Genomic DNA, 13111 nt, shown 5'->3' with positions numbered 1-13111 from the left:
AAAAGTTACATATCTATCTCTCTCTCTCGAGTATCAGAGGATTCTCCAATCCTCACCCGTCGTACCAACCATGTCGGATGGGTACACCCAACTCAACCTGATCGATATGTTTCGACGGGTACGAGGTGGAAATAATAGCAACAGTAGTCCAGGAGGCAGAGGCAGAGGAAACAGTGAAAATGGAAGACCACAAGAATCAGGATCTCGCGGCAGAGGAGTTGTCAGAAACAGAGACAGCAGAGATAACTCATCTTCACGTTACTCAAACAGTCCAGGGTCCGGATCTCGACATAGAGGAGGAGGAGGAGGGTCATCAAGGGGTGGGGGTGGAGGTTATAGACTCAGAGGAAGTAATAGAGACCGTGGAGGTGACAGGAATAATCGTGGTAGAGGACATCGTTTGAATGGCAATGAAACAGAAGAAGGAGAAGGAGAAGAAGAAGTATCTGATGCAATGGATGTGGACGTGGGGGTTACCGTTCCCTTCCCTCAGGGCACTTCAACTATGTTACGTGCAGGTCGGGCGTCTAGCGGTATGTCTAAAACCCAATATCTCGTATAACTGTATCAAAAACTTCAGAAGCTAACTTTCAGTCTAGGTGCACTCAACAAACTCAATACCGCCCATGCAGTAATAATCCAGGCAGAATCTCCAATAGTTTCAACAGCTTTATTCGGCCAAAAGGCCTTGGGCTATATGTACAACGCTGTCGACATCAAACCTCTCGGACAAAACTACTGTCCGAACTACAGACTTCCCCCAGAAGACCCACAAGCCGGACAGATCGGTTGTAGGATCAAAGTAGTAAACCAAGATACATTCACCTGCGCGGAGGAAATGGTCAAGCGCCACAATTTCGAACAAAGCCAAATGTTGATTGCTAGAAACCAGGGTAATGCCGAACCGGATCTGCACCCGGTCGACAATGGAGTTGTATGTCTCAATATGGCCAACGCGCATAGTAAAGGCGGTGGATTCACCTCCGGATCTAGCGCTCAGGAAGAAGCTCTTATGCATCGGTAAGAAAGGAATCAAATTCGATATTTTATATATCTTTCTCAAATCCAACCGTTAACTAATCCAACTACCCGATAGATCGACTCTGTGGGCAACCCTCGACCAGGCCTTCTACCCTTGGACGGACACAGAAGGAGTATACTCTCCATACGTCGCAGTCTATAAGAAATACAACCCCGGTGATCCCGCCAATCCAGGGGATGCAGGATCATATACAGCACTAGAAAGAGCCGAAGCAATCCTCAATGCAAAGCCGCCTCCAACCAAAGCAAATCAAATAGCTTTACCGGGTCCCCCACTCTCAGAGGTCGCGGTCATCAGCATCGCTGCAATTAGCAGACCCGCGACTACCACGGCTGCGGATGGTACGGAGGATTACACCGACCCGTACGTCAGAGATCTGATGTACTTGAAAGTTCGCCAAATGCTACGAATTGCCGCGTTGAATGGACATCGTAGGTTGGTCCTTGGCGCTTTGGGTTGTGGAGCTTTCCGCAATCCTAAGCAAAGGGTGGCGGAGATATTTTTGTCCGTGCTTCAGGAAGCTGAGTTCCAGGGTGGATGGTGGAAGGAGATTACATTTGCGTGTTTTGATAGGGATACCAGTCCAGCATCTAACCCTTATATATTTGGGAAAGTTCTAGGTGGACAGGTTGTTTGAACGGGTTAAGTATTGATGATGATTTTTTAAAGATTAATAGTATAGTAACATATAATGATACAATATGGGAGTGGCGCGGCGTTCAAGGGAGGCATTTTGCAAAATTTAAAGCGAAAGGATCGATTAACAAGAAGATATCATAGCATACGGAAGAATAACTATTCAGAGACATTGGGCACTATCATTGATTTGTCATATAAATTCATGGAAGGTTGAAGATACAGAAGAAGGTCTACATGCTATGCATAGCTACTATCAATGCAATTATGGTTTACAGATTCAAAGTGAATCCAACAAAGCCTCGTTTTAAATTTAGTTTTGTTCTATTTTCCTGCTAAGAACCCATCGACCACCCGTTCCAATGAAAGGGACTCGAGTACTCGGCTGCCGACTTCCTTAGCTATAGGGTAGACTTGTGTAGATTTTCGCCAGTCCAAGCTCCAACTAAATTTAAGTTTTATCGTGCCGACGGACTCAGCAGTGTGCCGAAGCGTTTTAATACAAGACTACTAGTTGCCCACCGACGGGCAACATAAGTACTAACTTAGCCCCCAAGTACTACTAAAGCACCTAGATACCTATTAATACCTCTCAGTTATTAAATAACCAACTTTGCATCGCCTCTTCGAGTTCATCAACCATCTACCTTTCTTCAACTGTTCATTTTGATCTTTCCACACGACCGTATAACGACGGAGTCTTGCTATTGCCCTTTACCGAAGACTTGGGAATCGATCGAATCGTGCAACTATTTTTTCCCTTTTCTATCGTCATTAATTTGTATCGACACCATCACGACGTTTCCAGCCTTAGGCAGCTAGCAGATGAGTGTTTAGGAATCAGCACTGGTACCCGCTCCGACTTTACCTACTCCAGTACTCTTGGAATCCATCAAAAGATATACGATATATAAAACTAAAGAATTCCTTAGTGAGTCGCATTTGAACCCTGTGAAAACCAAGTATAACCTTTCTATCTCCAAAAGGTCTAATACTCTGCAGTAGTAACTGCTTCAGTCAATCGCAAATCTATCTATAAAAGAAAAGAGAACAGAATTCTAGAAGAGAAAAAATGACGGGGTCGGCTACCGAAAACCGACGCTTCATCAATTGTCCCACGGTTAATGCCCTCAACTTCGAAGAACAGGTCGTTGTATGTCCCGGGTGCAGCCAGTTTGGTGCGATGTGCTGCCAGCACCCGAATGATGATTGCCATCATCATAGGCTCTTCTTCGCGGACGGTGCCTGTTTGAATAATGGCCGTGGAGGCGCTCGCGGAGGCGTTGGAGTCGCAGCTGCGGAAAATGATAAAAACCTTCATGTCTCAAAGCCTTTCTCGGATTTGGCCCTGGAACGAGATGGGAATCCAAAGCGAACCAACCAGATCGCAGAACTCAGAGCTGCAATTGAGGCCGTCGCCTTGATCGAACGGTTTTACGACTCCTACGGGCCTAACGGAGAGCCAAATTCCAAACCAGATATTCGAAAGCGAAAGCACCAAAATATCAGCCGAAGTTCCCCACAAGAACCGCCTCTCTGTGTCATTGGGATGGATTCGCAGTACGTCGTTAAGGGGATGACGGAATGGCTTCCAATTTGGAAAGAGAATGGGCTCAAAACCAAGAGTGGTTATGAGCCGGCAAATCTTAATTTGTTCTTATTATTAGAGCAAGATATTTGCAGAGTTGAAAGGAAGTGGGGCGGCGGTATGGTCATTTGTTTCTGGTGGATCCCACGGGGGTGTAACAAAATCGCAGATAAATTGGCGAAGGATGCTGCAAAGCTTGATATCAATTGATACGGGAGGTGGTGATAACTGACAAAAGGTGTTTATGGGAGGGTGGTATTTTTGTCTTTCTGATATGCAGAAAGGCGCATTCGAATTGGTAATTACATACCTCTTACTAACTTACTTAGAACTGGCAAGCATCAGGATAGTCCTAGTTTAGCGTTTGATTTTAGACTCGATGGGCCCATGCATAACCATCGGTATGCATAGCTATCAAGCGGGCTGTTTAACACATGTACTTACCTATCAGATGGGCTTGTACCTTACATGTGTACCTTACTCACTTACACATCATGCATCATTATTGTGATGCCACTGGAATAAATACTAATATAAAATTTTGGGCCCAAGCTCCCGCGATTCAACCTATATCAACAACTATAGGAACATGAGACGATATACTCCCCCTTTTCTGGTGTAAACTGCTATTATCTAACTATCATTATACAAGGTAATCTAAGTAACAGGCTAAACATCGACCAAAAGATTACCGCCCAGCGCCTTTGCGAAAATCCCAAAGGAAAATGCGAATAACTTCCAACGACCGCAAATCGTAGTATTATAGTATTACCGAGTGCCATGGACCACTCTCACCTCCATCCACCGACCCTATTCTCATCCCACCTTTCCTTCCTCTCCTTCCTCAAATGATATAACGCTCTAACACCTCTATAACTCTTCACAAAGTTGTCCACATCCTTACTAGCCTTAACTCCACTTCCACCACCTCCACTACCCCCAGCACCACCAATATACTCCCCATCCGCATCACCAAGTCCATCATCTTCCAAAAAACTCTCCTCGAGAGCTCTACTAACCGCATCGGCCTCTCCAACCGCCTGACCAAGCCTAGCATGTAAAGCTCTAGCCGAAAATCGGTTTAAAGCCACATCCATTTCATTTTCCTTTTCTCTCCACGAACGTTCTAGTTGTCTTGTTTTTAGTAATGATGAGGAAGTCGTAGCTCTTTGGTGATCGACTGCTGCGTTTAGAGATTGCAAACGTTTTGCGTAGGCGGCGTTGGAGGATAGGGATGTGGTTAGGGAGGTTAGGTTTTGAGGGGAGGAAGGGTGGTGGGCGAGGTAGAGGGCGTCGAGGAGGTGTTGGGAGTGGAGGATGTGGAGGAGGTCGTCACGACTGTAATTATGTATATACAAATATTAACATCAAATTATTACTCATAAAAAGAAAAGAAAAGTGAGAAAAGAATGGAAACGTACGATTTATCTTGTAAAACAGCGGGAATGAATAACTCTGCCGGAGCACCTGTGTTTTGAGATAAACCGACAGGTACCTGTCCTATCTGCTGCTGCTGGTGTTGTTGGTGTTGCTGTTGTTGTAATTGCTGTTGTGGTGATATCGGCGGGGCGAACTGTGAAGGGTTGTAAGGAGTTCCCGAACGAGATGCATTATTCGAGTTTGGTTTCGGAGGCGGAGGAGGAGGGATACTCGATGTGGGATCGTAGTATGGAGGTACTGGTGGGATATTCTGGTATGGCGGTGAAGTCGCCATTTTGTATATAATGATGATCGATAATCTTGATGGTGATGTTTCTGAGTAGGTTCTATGTAATGGCGGGGGTGGGACTGTTCCAAGCTAAGCTAAGACAAAGCTGCACGTCGAGCTTCCCGGGGCCCCAAAGCAAAGCAAAGCAAAGCTTCACGAACTGAACTCCAATTAAAAAACCCCGTCGTCTCTGACTCTTACACGATCCTTTCGACTTCACTAACTTCAAATATTATTTACACCCCCTTCCAGACCTTCATTTTTCTTTCATCATGTCCCAAAGCCTCTCAGGTACCTTTTACCATCCTTCTTATTTATAGAGAAAGGATTTATAGCTAATTAGGATTATTATCTAGACGACGAGGACATGATCTCCTCCCCCTCCTCTCCAGCAACCCCCGTCAACACCACTTCGAACCCGCATCTCCCCGCCCATCTGGACCTCAAAACTCCTCCTCAATCCCAAGATAACACTCCGTACGCGTCTCGTATCGGCCCTTCATCCTTCCCGGCGCCTACCTCAGCCTCAACTGCCACTCTACAAACTTCTACATCTACTGCATCGGCCACATTCCATAATATGGATAATAATAGCGAGATGACGGGTACTACTGGTTCTGCTCCTGCTGCTCCGGCTTCTACTACTTCTTCTACTATCGGTAATGTCGGTGCTGGCGGTGGTGGAAGTGCTAGTGGGGGTAGTGTTGCAACCGGTGGGAGACGACGACAGAGTCAGATGACTCTTGCGGCTTTGCAAGGTAGTAATAATGTTAGCATCATGCAAACTACTGAGGCTGGGGTTCCAATGTGGTTGACCAAGAGGGGCACCGAGGAGGTTCATAATATCGAAGAGAGGTTGTTGGATAGAGGGTTCAGCACGCGTATGTTTTTTTACTCTCTCTTTCTCTCTCTTTCTTTATCTATCATATCCACATCTGATATATATTAATATATATCGATATGTATATTTGGAGGCTTCTTTTTTGGATTCACTAATACTTGGGTGGCATTGTGATAGATATGTACGGCTCGATTTTTAACGACAAGGACATGAGCTTGAAGTAAAGCGTGGGTTGATTTACGGGGCATATGCCGGTCACCGTTGTTTTTTGGGGTTCACACATTTCATCTTATCGATTGGAAAAACGGCGTTTGAAAGCGACTTTTTGATTCTTATTACTATTACTTTGCTTCGGCAAATTCCATACATTTTCTTCTTCCTTTCTTTCTGTTCCATGGAAAGCTGGCTTGATTTGAAGCACTCCCTTCCCAGCAACCGGATTCTTGCCTATATCATCGGCATAATGGTCGTGTCTGTTATCTGAATCTTCGATTCCAGTCAGCAGGGTTCTTCGAAACAATTCGAACAGAATTGCGAATGGATCAGCAACAAAAAAGGTTGTGAAATCAAAGGATACAAAGGGAATATATATCAGTTCTCCAAGGTGAATTAAAGTGAATCGGTTCTCTTCAATGGGTGTTAACCCTTTGCAGTAAGAACGCAGTACAAACTCATCATAGTATTCCGAAGGTAGGTTATAAAAAGAAGAACAAGGGCAAAGAGTGTTATTATCATACCTTTTTTTATTTTTTTAAAAATTTGTTCAACTAAATATAAATACTATATCTTTGTGGTTGACACCAGTTAGCAGCTTTCCCCCATGGAGTAACTGAGAATTCGGTGTGATGAAGGATAAAAATATATGAAGTGTATGTTGATCAGGCTATAAAGCATGTTAGCAAGAGTACGATTTGACTGTAGAGAATAGATGGAATAGCTTACCTCATTAAATCAGATTTTTGTTTACCGTTTCATCGACCCTTGGAGGCCATCAAACAGTGTGAATAGCAAAAATATCATCATTTCAACATGAAGCCAACGGCTTCCACAGAGAGTGTATGTGGGTGTAGAGATATAAAAGGTAGAAAATGTGAAAAAAGGGGGGGATATAAATACCAAAATAATATGATCGTTAGATAATTTGATGAACTAATTGTACATCAAGATCACGATTACTATTACTACTATTCTATCCGTCAGCACCATATCCCACAACTGATGCCTTTAGATATTAAGAAGCAGTAATTCGGTATCCGATCAGCTGACGAGATCTCACCAACTGCCTCCCTACCCAGCCCGTCCGATTTGTACTTGGGTGGACGGGCGGCTCCTCTAATTAAAGTGGGGGTGGTGGCATACTGTCCGCCCGTTCGTTCAAATTTTCCTCATGTGACCGAAATATATATAATATAAACAAAAAAGAATTCGAAGGGTATTTATTGTATTTACCTGCACCGTCCACAGTTAGCAAAAAGAAAAGATTCTTGTTATAAAACCCTCGAACGGCCATTGATAAACGGGATGGGGGTAGTAAAGTTTGGAAGAAGGTATATGATATCAGACAAGGCTGAAACTTGAGTATAAACATGGAATCGACATGAAAGTTCGGAAGAATTTAAAAATGTACAAGTACATTTGTCGTGTCCGTTGTCATCATTTGAGTTTGGAGGGGAAGTGAAGGAAGATATCAATGGCGTGGGGATTGTAGCGCGACTTGCCTTATGAAAAGTCTACATATAGTCGCAGACACGATGAACAAATAAACAAATGAGAAGTACTATTAGATCTTTACTTGGATGTTAGCTTATGACCAGATTCAAATCGTTGGATATAGCCAATTCAAGTGGAAGAATGAAGATAATATAAGATCAGGGTGCTTCTAGAGCATTTCTTTTCGAGTCCTCAAAGATGAATAGGAGTTGGATTGTTCAATTGAAAAGGTTTATCATCATACAGTAAACTACATATGTAGTAGAAAGCAATTGGATTGATTTGAATGGTTGTTGGAACATACCTTATAACATGACAAGAGAGCGTGATGATAATGATGGTGATGAGAGTGAAGATGAGAGAAGAAAGAAAAAAAGTAGAGTACAGAAAATTTATAGTGCGAAAACAGCCATCCGAACTAAAAAACCAAAAATTCGCGACAGGAACAAACATTTCCCGATTCGGTATATACAACAAACATTCCTAATCTGGAAGTTCCAACGTCGATGTGTTGTTTCTTGAGTTGGAATGTGTTGTACTCAGCCCCAGATGCGGTTTTGGCAGGCTCAAAGCCTCGTCATCACTTCGGATCTAAGCCAATCTAATGCCTCATTCCGGTTGACTAATGCAATGCTCTAACTAACCATCCATCAAGTATATCTCCCTGTAAGTTCCGACCCTCCCTTTCTTTCCTTTTCTCTTCTTCTTTTTTTTCTTTCTTCTCCACAAGACAAACATCTCGATCTAACTCCCCAAATCTACCTGGAGACACTCTCATCGCTCCGGCATGGCAGCCAATTTGGTCATCCCGACGGCCATAAGGGCGCTGCGAGCCGTGGTGAAGAAGGGTATCGCCGTCGTTCGAGATAGGCTCCCGCAGGCCGGGCACGATTTAGCCTCCATCGAACCGGCCCTCGCCCGGAACACCCAACGGCTCCAGCAACCCGCCGCTCGAATCCGACAGCAACAACAGCAATCCCGTTCTTCGAACGGTTACCAAACTTTCTCTAGAAACTTCACAACCTACCGTCATCCGAACGGTGGACCTGCTCCCAAGACTCCAGTTCGTACTGCCGTCTCAAAAATCAACAAGTCTACTCCGTTCGCTTCCACGCTTCGACCGAAGTTATGCGGCGCTTTGCCCCGCTCCATGAACGGCTACTCCCTCGGTGGCAACGCTAGATACTTCTCGCATTCCACCGCTCCAGCTCAAGTAGTCCAACAAGTCTCCGCCGCGATGCGAGCTTTCATCCTCTCCGGCAGCGACGTCTCCTACAACTCCTCCAAGCGTCGAAATAACACATCAACCTACGCACGCGGACAGATCAAAATGCACCTGGCAGCTTTAAACACCGACCGCCTCGCCCCAGGAGCTTACATCGACTTCCACATCGTCCCAAAGTTCACTTGTATGTCGGAATCCGATCCTGTCGGGTACACCTGTCTCGACAACTCTCGCGGCGGGTTCATGGACGAACTAGACGTCGAGTTCAACAACGCCATCAGCGATATCTCTAGGGTCTACCGTGACCTTCGAAAACTCTCGACTCTTGGCGAACTTCCCGTTACTTTAGTCCCACCTGCCACCCTTCGCGTACACTTCAGAGGTTGTGACGCACAGTTGGTAACCGCTTTATGTGACGAAGTTGGCGTCGAAACGGGGGTCATCCATGAAGACGAACGGTTCGCATACGATCGCTTGATCCCCAGAGATCATCATGTAGACTCCGTGAACTGGCGTGAGATGTTATCTTCATCGGATGATGAGGACGAAACCGATTGGGAACGGTACAGTGCCATCCCGTCGCACGAGATCAATAACCCGATCTATGACGCCATGTCACTTTCCGACCAACAGGGCAACCATGGTCCTCACTGGGAAGATGACGGGGAAGAGTTTTATGATGAGATTGACCCGGGAGGGGTCAGTAGTGATGACGGGTTGTTTAGTAAAGAGGAGTATATGATCGAGAGTGGGGGGTTCGTGAATCCGTGGGTTATGCCGACTGCTAATCAAGTAGGTGCCTTTTAAAAACAAAAAAGAGGACTGCTCCTTCAATGAAACTTAATCGTGGTATTTATATTACCTCTGTTTTTTCGGAATGGGGGTGGTGTGACTATCAACTTGAAGCCTTTTTTTTGTTGCGGCATCATGAGGCATTTTAATAGGCATAGCGTAAAAACGGATTCAGTGAGTTGGTTCTCTTTTAACTTTGAAGTTTTTCTTTTGTGCACAGAATGAACATCACCACTGCTGTGTTTGGAAGTCGGCCACCCTAATTTTGAGCGGTCACACTGACCTGGACGGTCCTTTTACCTTATTTGTCTTTCTTCTTCTTCTTCTTCTTCTCCCTCTCCCTTTTTTCTTTGTAACTATCAATACATACTCTCATTGCTGTGACCCTACACGGGGACAGCTGGTTATGGAATTGAATAAATATTACCACCATTTAAAAGTTCCCTAGATGCCGTAAAAAATTGTAGTGACAATAATTCGTAGTGAGTAATCTTGTTTTCGACGCCCACATTCAGTTACTTTTGGGTCAGAAAGTCAATAATATAAGTAGGGAGAAAGAAAGAAAGGAAAGATCATGCATATCAGGGGGAGAAAAAACGCAAGTTCACAAGCCAATTGCCGCCTGTAAATGCATATATCATAGGAATTGGGATAAGCAGAATGGAAGAAAGGAGAAGAGGGGGAGAGAGAAAGAGAGGGAAAATACTAAATTGAAGTATATACTTAGAAATATCGACACAAAAAACCCTACTTCATGCCTCCTAGATCATAGGTAGGAATATGGACCGTAATGGTAGGAGCCCAACCCTACGACAAATCACTTCAGCTACCCTTTCAAGCCTTCACCTCGAACACATTCGCCATCGGCCACCTCTGCCTCGCCTCCTCGGTGTATCGTCCGACATCACCCTTCAGCTCCTTGAGGAGGGCTAACCCATCAACTGCATCCTTAAGTGTTGCTCCCTCCTTCTTCAGAGCCTCAAATATTAACGTCTCAGAATCGGTCCCTTCGGAGGGACCGAGGACCTGTCGAGCCCTCACGACCGCGAAAGAAGCTCTAGCACTATCAGATTGGGATGATAGATACGACTCGTTAAATTGCGCCAGTGTGCTCTCCTTTGGAGCTAGTGTGAAAGTTTCATCTATTATCGATTGAACTGTAGGAGAGAGTTCCGGTTTCGTGTCCACTGTGTAGTTCCGTCTATTAGCTTCGTGCTAATCACAAATTAAGGTGTTTATATCACTTACGGAAACTTTGGAACCGAACGATCTGCTCATGCACAACCGGATCTTCGGGAGCAATGCTATGCGCCGCAAGCAAGCACTTCAGTGCAAGCAAGTACTTTTCTATAGCAAAATTGTCAGCCGCCGATACCGCCACTCAAATCAAGCAGATTATACTTACTCCTCTTCATATAAACATCAAACCCAGCTGTTTGACCTTCTAAGAATGTAGGTGAGAACTCCAACAACGGCTTCAACCACAATAGCGCCTTCTCCAATGGCTCTGTCGTCTGCGCCAACTTAGCTCCTAGCGGGTCATCATCCTGCTTCTTCTCCTCTCCACCCTTCCTCTCATCCTTTGCCTTTGCAGCCGCCTCCGCAGCCGCCTTCTCCTGTTTCTGTGCCTCCCTCTTTGCCTTCTTCATTGCCTTCTTTCTGTCGGCAGTGCTCAAACTTTCAAAATCCACCGCATCATCACCAGTTCCATTCGCCAAGGAACCATGAGCCAAATGCGGTTTGTCGTTTAGCAGCAAGTAAAGTTTGATAGCATTTACCGCGGCCCTCCTGAAGAACGGATGCGACCACAGACTGTCCTCCCATCTTACCATCTCAATATAAGCTCTGATCATGCCCTTCCTAAGTGAGAACGAATGGAAGTCAAATTGGTCGTCGGTCCAATCTTCGAATATCTTGTAGATTGCGTGGAACCGTTTTAGCGCAAGCCCTAACTTGCCCTGACGAACATAGGATTCTCCATCTTCTGTGATATACCAAACACACTGCATCTCCAGAAGGTCGCCAAGTGGGCCGTTGACATCGTTCTAATTCAAATTAGCAAATTTGATCGTTCTCACTGATCCATAATATTTACCTACCCTTGTAAACAAACCCATCGTCTTGATAGCCTCCTCATTACAGTCATTCCTAAGCATGTACTTCGAGCATTTGGTATTGTAGTACCTGTCGCTCTTGTCCTTCTGTCGTGCACTATCCATCTCCTCCATTGCCTTTCTAACATCACCGGCATGCTTCAGGATGCGCGCCAAGCCAAGTTTCAACTCGCCTTGGTCGGCGTTGTCTGGTGCTAATTCCAACGCTTCGTTGATATAGGAAAGTGCCTTTTCGGTATTTCGTATCCGCCAGTGGTCGTGATGTTGTGAGAGATAGTAAAGAGTGTAGATCAAAACGCTGTTATTGGGGGTTGAGCTGCCGTTCGTAAGGCTCTCTCCATTCTCAACAGGCTTCTCTTCTCGTGTCTTTGCCAGGAACTCTTCGACGAGTGATTCTAGACATTCTCGTTTCGCAACATCTCCATATAAAGCTTTTAGGCTGGTAAATGTCGATGGAGCAGCTCTCTTCAGTCTCCAATCCAAATACTTCTGTGCCACAGACTTGAAAGCATCACCTGCAAAGAACAGTTAGCACACCTTCCGCGCCACCCAACTCCTCCCAACATTCCGCACCTTCTTGGAAATCCAACGGTATCCGCTTTGGCGCATCCGCTCTCGGATACTGTTCAGCCAACTCCTCATAAACCCTCAGTCTCTCCTCTCCTTCAAGTCCCAAACTCTTCTCCAATCCTGTATAGTATAGCCTCTTTTCAGGATTCCTCTCCAATAAGACCCTATATCCCTTCTCTGCAGCCTCATTGTTCCCTAGCTTCAAGTTATATTCCGCCCTCGCCTCCAAGATCGCAACTTTGTCGACAGCGGTTCTGGAAATAGCCTCCAAATGATCCAACGCCTTTTGGTAATCTCCAGCTTCCGCAATAATGTAATTCTTATACAATATCGCCTCCGAGTTCTCAAGGTCCGTTCGTGGTGGTGGTTGCTTCAAAGTTTCCTCGTACTTAGCAAGGACGCTCTCGGCTTCTGATAGATTTCCCGCGAGGTGGTATGCAATCGCCAGACCAGTCCAATTCTGTCTTATCTGGGGCTTGCTCATAACCATCAACCGTCGACTTTCGATATAACCGTTGTAATCCCTCATCTGGACTTGTAGGAGTGCAAGGTCGCGTAGGATCTGTTGGGAATCCGGTTCGAAGCGAAGTGCCATTTTGTAGGCCTTGATGGCTTCATCGAAGTTTTTCTGACTGCGGTAAAGGAGACCGTAGACGTGCCAGCAGACATGGGATTTCATATCTTGCTTCAAGGCTTCTTTGGCAATCTGGAAAGCTTCTTCGGTTTTGCCTTGGCAGTTTATGAGAAGGCCTTTCATGGCGAGGGTTTCGCCATGTTTGGGGTTTTTCTTGAGGATCTATACTTCGATCAAAAGAAGAAAATGGTTAATTGGGAAAATTCGTGCGAGTAGTGTGGGTGGGAGGACCATGCCTGCTCAGCAGCCTT

General features: G+C 45.3%; 6 protein-coding genes across 6 annotated transcripts; 4 read left to right on the top strand and 2 right to left on the bottom strand.

Moving 5' to 3' along the window:
- Positions 1–70: 70 nt before the first annotated feature.
- On the top strand, positions 71–1679 carry AOL_s00006g145 (uncharacterized protein; the record flags this gene model as incomplete). Its single annotated transcript, XM_011119454.1, has 3 exons — positions 71–533; positions 600–1020; positions 1097–1679. 3 exons carry the CDS (start codon positions 71–73, stop codon positions 1677–1679), a joined length of 1467 nt encoding a protein of 488 aa, XP_011117756.1.
- Positions 1680–2750: 1071 nt separating this feature from the next.
- AOL_s00006g144 (uncharacterized protein) lies at positions 2751–3476 on the top strand (the record flags this gene model as incomplete). Its single annotated transcript, XM_011119453.1, has 1 exon — positions 2751–3476. The coding sequence occupies one exon, from the start codon at positions 2751–2753 to the stop codon at positions 3474–3476; it is 726 nt and encodes a 241-aa protein (XP_011117755.1).
- Positions 3477–4057: 581 nt separating this feature from the next.
- On the bottom strand, positions 4058–4980 carry AOL_s00006g143 (uncharacterized protein; the record flags this gene model as incomplete). The annotated part of the gene is made up of 2 exons (XM_011119452.1): positions 4058–4604; positions 4688–4980. 2 exons carry the CDS (start codon positions 4978–4980, stop codon positions 4058–4060), a joined length of 840 nt encoding a protein of 279 aa, XP_011117754.1.
- A 266-nt stretch (positions 4981–5246) lies between these two features.
- Positions 5247–6039, top strand: AOL_s00006g142 (uncharacterized protein; the record flags this gene model as incomplete). Its single annotated transcript, XM_011119451.1, has 3 exons — positions 5247–5265; positions 5331–5855; positions 5993–6039. The coding sequence occupies 3 exons, from the start codon at positions 5247–5249 to the stop codon at positions 6037–6039; spliced, it is 591 nt and encodes a 196-aa protein (XP_011117753.1).
- Positions 6040–8312: 2273 nt separating this feature from the next.
- On the top strand, positions 8313–9557 carry AOL_s00006g141 (uncharacterized protein; the record flags this gene model as incomplete). The annotated part of the gene is made up of 1 exon (XM_011119450.1): positions 8313–9557. The coding sequence occupies one exon, from the start codon at positions 8313–8315 to the stop codon at positions 9555–9557; it is 1245 nt and encodes a 414-aa protein (XP_011117752.1).
- An 819-nt stretch (positions 9558–10376) lies between these two features.
- On the bottom strand, positions 10377–12983 carry AOL_s00006g140 (uncharacterized protein; the record flags this gene model as incomplete). The annotated part of the gene is made up of 5 exons (XM_011119449.1): positions 10377–10729; positions 10791–10889; positions 10948–11587; positions 11642–12171; positions 12230–12983. The coding sequence occupies 5 exons, from the start codon at positions 12981–12983 to the stop codon at positions 10377–10379; spliced, it is 2376 nt and encodes a 791-aa protein (XP_011117751.1).
- Positions 12984–13111: the final 128 nt, after the last annotated feature.

This window comes from Orbilia oligospora, assembly GCF_000225545.1.
Source record: "Orbilia oligospora ATCC 24927 unplaced genomic scaffold scaffold00006, whole genome shotgun sequence".
NCBI classification, from domain to species: Eukaryota; Fungi; Ascomycota; class Orbiliomycetes; order Orbiliales; family Orbiliaceae; genus Orbilia; species Orbilia oligospora.
This window is presented reverse-complemented; position numbering and strand designations above follow the sequence as displayed.